The 6070-nt window shown below is 32.3% G+C and overlaps 1 protein-coding gene across 4 annotated transcripts in view; it reads right to left on the bottom strand.

The window, feature by feature from the left end:
• LOC115229718 (transcriptional protein SWT1) overlaps positions 1-5727 on the bottom strand; it is a 35086-nt gene extending 29359 nt beyond the window's left edge. The window contains exons 1-3 of one of the 4 annotated variants that reach the window (XM_036512414.1): positions 5595-5727; positions 1731-1936; positions 1-642 (exon numbers count right to left, since the gene is read on the bottom strand). The exon at positions 1-642 is cut by the window's left edge and continues 241 nt beyond it. In XM_036512414.1, coding sequence (XP_036368307.1) covers positions 1-642; positions 1731-1856 — 768 coding nt within the window. In that variant the 5' untranslated portion in view covers positions 1857-1936; positions 5595-5727. Of the gene's footprint in view, positions 648-1730; positions 1937-4261; positions 4984-5192; positions 5460-5594 lie in introns of those variants that run through there. The other 3 variants (XM_036512404.1, XM_036512408.1, XM_036512421.1) reach the window with 3 other exon arrangements.
• Positions 5728-6070: the final 343 nt, after the last annotated feature.

Below are 6070 nucleotides of genomic sequence, written 5' to 3'. Positions count from 1 at the left end.
TTCTGGTAACTTGAGAGGTTTCTTTAAAGTTTTGGATTTTATCTTAGATGTTTTCTTTTTGGCTACTTTTTTCTTTTTAGGACTATCTTCTAAAATTTTTGCTGGTTCTGTTAAACCTTCTGACTCTTTGGATTTTACAGATCGTTTTGCCTTTTTTATCTTTCTCTTTTGAGGTTTTTCAGGTTTTGCTTCTAAAGGCAAATGAAGTAACTTCTTTTCTTGGAAACTTTGAATCCATTTTACCTGAACTTTCTCTCTTGCAGTATTCACAGGTAAAATCCCACTTTCCTTTATATTTTTTTCAGGAGAATGTACTCTTTTCCTCTTGTTTTCTTCCTTTTCTTTTATTGATGGCACTTTGGTTTTCTTTTCTTGTTCTTCTTTATTTTCACCATTATCAGAATCAGAATCATAATCAGCCACTAAAGAACAATTTTTCTGATTAAGAACAGTGACATTTGAAAGAATTTTCTTAGGTGTGGCTGATACAGCAGAGCCAGAGTTTTTAATTTGATGATTTTTAGTCCATATGGCACGAGGCAGCATCGAAGCTTGCCTTTCTTTATTTCTTTTCTTTGAAGTCTTTGCATATTTTTTACTTTCTTTATCTTTCTTCTGTGAAACATCATCTTCTACCACAACCTATAAGAAATGAATGAAGAAATTATGTCAGTCACCCTGCTTTCTAAGACAATCAGGTGAATGATATAAGAATAAATTTTAAGGTTCACTTTCACAAGTGAAATCGCTGTTTATATTACATTATTATATGGTAAAGAGCAATGAAGGTTATGAACAGATATGGGAACCAGAAAGTTAATTCCTAGTTTATTATCTTATGGACTGCAGATAAAGTATAATCAATGTTAACTTTGCTTTTCAGCTTTAGAAATAATAGAATGCAATATGATGATGTAGAGAAAGCAATGCTGATAAATGTATCCAAAGAATCTGTTCTGAAGAACTATTCCATACAAGCCAAGATGGAAATTTTTATATGAATAATAGATAGTGATAAAATATAAGCAAAAGAAATTACTCTAATTTTATATAATTTATTTGCATTCCTTAACAAAAACATTGACTTTAAAAAGAAAATCCTTTTTAAGAAACATTTGATCTACAAAGAATACTTTTGGTTACATGTGTATTATCAATTATTATAGGCAATAAATTACTTCCAGTATGATATAGTGTTCTCAGTTTTACTTACATTTTTTTCCTTTTAGCAACTAAATAGTAAGTTTCTTATTGTAAATAATCCAACTATATTTGAACAAAAACTTCATGTCAGAGCTTTATATACTACAGTCAGCATATCCACTTGATATTCAAACATAAAATTATTAAAACATAATTTATGAGTTATATAATAGAACTTTGCTATTAAAAATTATTACATTGTTCAAGACAACTAACTCAGAACATGATGACCTGTATGAAAAGCATGCAAAAACTGATTTTGATGATGACTGAAGGAGAAAGTAAAAGCAAAGAACAACTAAGTTTTGAAAACAGTAAAAAGCAAAAAAGTAGATAATCTAGTAGTGTTGTTAACTGTTTGCTCTTCGTTGAATCCATTTTTGCTAACAAAGAACTCAGGTTTCCTTGAATATTAATGTTCAGCATTAAAAACAATGGATTGCATCTAATAAAACAAACACTAAGCCAGTCTTGAGATATAATTTATATACAAAAATTTAAAACATGTAGTTTCAAATAATGATTACCTCATCATCACAAGGTTTTACCCATGTAGTTAATCCAGTTTCTTTGTTATAGTAAAAAAATTTTCCTGGGTGTGTTTTTGACTCTCGAGAAAGCCATCCTGGAGGTAATTTCGACTTCGATGACATCTGGAATGCTGTTGATCATAGGTCTGCTCAATCAGAGCTGGCCCAGAGCTAAACAACAACATAAGCTTTAAAAACACAACCTAAAAAGAAAGATTTAAATGTAAAAATATATTCCTTGCATGAGGAAAAAAAAAAATAATTAGATGAGTGACAAAGAAACTGGACTTCCATTGGTTGAGTATTTAGTTGTTCAATCAAAATTCCATGTTTAATGTATGTTCCAAACACCAGCTTAATAATGATAAAGTTATTTTCCAGAATTTTTCATTATTTAGAAAATTAACTGAGACAAAAGCAGTGTATTTCAACAGAAATATTGTAACAAAAAGGTTAAATGTAATTCTCAGGTGGAATCAATATGACAAGGCTGCACCTTTAAATTACAGGTACAATCAATCTAATAAGCTTCCTCGTAATTTTCATCTCTTTTACTCTTTTACTCGTTTCAGTCATTTGACTGCAGCCATGCTGGAGCACCACCTTTAGTCGAGCAAATCAACTCCAGGACTTATTCTTTGTAAGCCTAGTACTTATTCTATCAGTCTCTTTTGCCGAACCGTTAAGTTATGGGGACGTAAACACACCAGCATTGGTTGTCAAGCGATGTTGGAGGGACAAACACACACATATATATATATATATATATATACAACAGGCTTCTTTCAGTTTCCGTCTACCAAATCCATTCACAAGGCTCTGGTTGGCCCGAGGCTATAGTAGAAGACACTTGCCCAAGGTGCCACACAGTGGGACTGAACCTGGAACCATGTGGTTGGTAAGCAAGCTACTTACCACACAGCCATTCTCTGCCTATGCGACACAGCCACTCCTGTGCCTATACTCACTAAGTTTCATTCACAGCTACTCCTGCTCAATTTTACTCACTAAGTTTTATTCAACCAAAGATACTTGCCCAAGATGCTATACAGTGGAGATGACTTCCTGATTGCAAAGCAAATTTCTTAACTATTTGTACTAAATCAACTCAAATGTACATGGAAAAATAGGAAGAAAAATCTCCAAGTTAAATGACAAGCATTTGGAAACTTTTCCAAGTTACTCTTCAAAATAACGTGCAGGTATGACAACGGCATCAAGCCTATTTTAAACTTTACTTCCAGTTCTGGTATTTATTTTATGATAAAAAAAATGCTAAAGTAACCTCAAAAGGACTTGAACTTGAAGCATCAAATTATAATAGTTTTAAAGTATTCAAAGTGATAGTCTAACTTTATACTTAATTCCCACTAGTTGAAAAAAATTATCATTAATTTCAAGAAGATGCTGTGAGTTAGTTATATATTAAACTGATATATCTGATTCCCCCCCCCCTTTTTTTTATTTTCTTAACATCACTCATAAAGTGGAATTAGTATTTATTTTCCTCTGACTTAAACAACATAATATTTTATTCCTAGCACAGTCGACAGATGAGTTCAATTCCTAGTGACTCATGTCCTTGAGCAAGAAACTATATTTCATATAGTTCCAGTCCACTCAGCTGGCAAAAGTGAGTAGTTTCTGTATTTCAAAGAGTCAGCCTTGTCACGTTTTGTGTCATGCAGAATTTCTTTGAGGACTATGTTAAGAGTACACATGTTTGTAGAGTACTCAGCCACTTGCATGCTAATTTCACAAGCAGGCTGTTCCATTGATCATATCAACTGGAATCCTCGTCTTCATAACCAATGGAGTGCCAGTTATAATGCGAAAAGTACAATATACGAAACATATATCAGAAGTGTAATATTATATACAGTGGCAGACTGGCCAGGTTGCCAGCTTGCCCGATGGCAAGTGGGCCCCTGCGTCATTAGAATCCATATATGGAGGCCCATCACAAGTTTGAGAATTTTTTATTCACTCCTGGAAGAATGCATTAATTATTTCAGCCTGGCTGTGTTTGTAGACAGTTGGAAAGAATATTTTTACCAAAAATAAAATTAAATATTAGCATTGTAATTGTGGGTGGGCTCACCTCAGTCTCCTGGCAACCAATATTTTTAGACCCACTCCACCACTGATTATATAGCAACAAAATATGAATGCAAAGGATCTACAATTAGAGACACGTATGATGAATATAGACATGAGCACTATTAATTTATAAGAAAAGTTTGGAATAAGACAGATGACAAAACAACTGGACATTGGTTGGAATGACAACTGCACTAGTTTAAAAAATATATAGGTGAAATACGAATGATAAAGTTCTCTGGGTTGCAGATGAATGACATCTGTAGAAGTAAACCAAAAAAGAATTTGAAATGGTGCTTATAGAAAATATGAGAAGATTTAGATCGCAGAAAATTCAAAGAACAATGGTAAAATTTACCACAATAATGATATAAAGAGCTTTTCGACACATGTGAGCAGGGGAAATGGATTTCATGATGAAAAATTACATTTAATGCTGACTTTAAACTCCACGCTGCGGTTCAGTAATATTAATTACGTAGGATTTTCTAATTATAACATTAAAATAACCACTCTATCATTCGAGGGTGCTGTGCAACATATGCGAAATACTGATGTAACAGTACTTCGTGCTCCTATCGTTGTTGCATTCGAGTCTGAACACAAAAACACGTGATATTTTCGACTTTCAGTTAATAGAAAAAGTACAAGTATAGTCAATCTTCCGAACTATGACACAACAATAGAACGTGCTGTATTTCTCAAATCAAACGAAAATATATCGTGATATGGTCATCAAAACAGTATATTCTTTTTTTTTATAAAACTTTTGAATCTGAACGCGTAAATTAAATTCATAACGATGTCATTTTAAAAATCATTTCTTGCGTTGGTGTTATAGGTAGAGTCTAATTGTTAATCTCATTTATTTACCCATTTTCTTTTACTATTTTTACTGCTGCGATTTAAAATTTTAACAGGAAAAACATACGTTTGAATTTAATTCATTTACTGTCACGATAAATTAAACGAATCTGATTCTTGACATTCTTACATATTTAAAATCTTTGAATGATGCGAAATAAGTAATTATAAAGCTAAAATATATATAAAAATTACAATATTGATATGTCACGATAAAATATCGGCTGAAAGTTTCTAACGCTTGACCTGCGCTTTAACATATACGTGTAAATTTTTACCAACTTTACCTATGTGGTTACCTTTCTTTTAGATGAAATATGGGCATTCTTTCGTAGAATGCCGAAATATATTTATTATGTAAAAATTATTCAAAAAATATCTGCCACAAACTATTACATTAAAAGAGATCCCAACGATTTGAAATAAGAAACTGTCAGCAGCAAGTAAAATGCAGTTTTATCCTGGAATATAGAGTCGTAGCAAATAAATACATACACTATAGTTTTATGTTTTCATGGAAATATTCTGTAATGTAACATTGAGTTAATGTTAATAATTTGGCAGGTAAACACATGGTAGCAGCCATTATTGTAAACAAGCTATATGCCGGAAATCAATTAGTTTAAAGTTGCTTTTTAACGACATTTTAATTCAAGGAAATATATAAATTATATACATAAAATTAGCACTCAAGCTATGTTTGTTTCATTTTAAAAGTAAATTTTTACACGATTCATTTAAAAGGCAGAAAGTAATTTTGTAATTTATTTGACTACATAGCGCAAACATATTCACGTATGACACCCAGCAATTTCCAACAGGATGCTATCTCTTCTACATTTATTAATTTCTTACATAGATTTAACCTCCGATTTACTAAGAGATTGTATTGCATACTAGCTGTTGTCAGGGTCATTAGCAGCATAGATGTATTGAAACTGTAATAAACTGCAATCAAAATCATCTCGACCTTCAAGGAGTAACAGCCAAATTTCCCTCAAAGCATATGTAAAATGAGTAGGGCACATTGGGGTGTCTAGTCCTAGATACACTATTATTTAAAAAAAAGAAGAAACAGGTGGATCTCAGCTGGAACGTCTTTTATTACATGCCTGTCTGCTTGATCAAACCTGATCTTTGCTATACAACATTACTAAACACTGTATTAAATTCTGGTTTATAGTGCTTGTCACATCTGCTCTGCACAATTACAAAAATACAAGAATTTTGATTGAAGTGCATATTACATCTTATAGATGTCACCCAGAGCTGCTTAGCAGCGTTATAGGCCGTTAGGCAAATCAATGCACTAGGTCCTATATCATCAACATCATTTGACGTCTGTTGTCCATGTTGGCATGGATTGGACAGTG

Source organism: Octopus sinensis, linkage group LG2 (genome assembly GCF_006345805.1).
Source record: "Octopus sinensis linkage group LG2, ASM634580v1, whole genome shotgun sequence".
NCBI lineage: Eukaryota > Metazoa > Mollusca > Cephalopoda > Octopoda > Octopodidae > Octopus > Octopus sinensis.
Note: the sequence above shows the minus strand (reverse complement) of the source record. Positions and strands in the feature narration are given on the sequence as shown.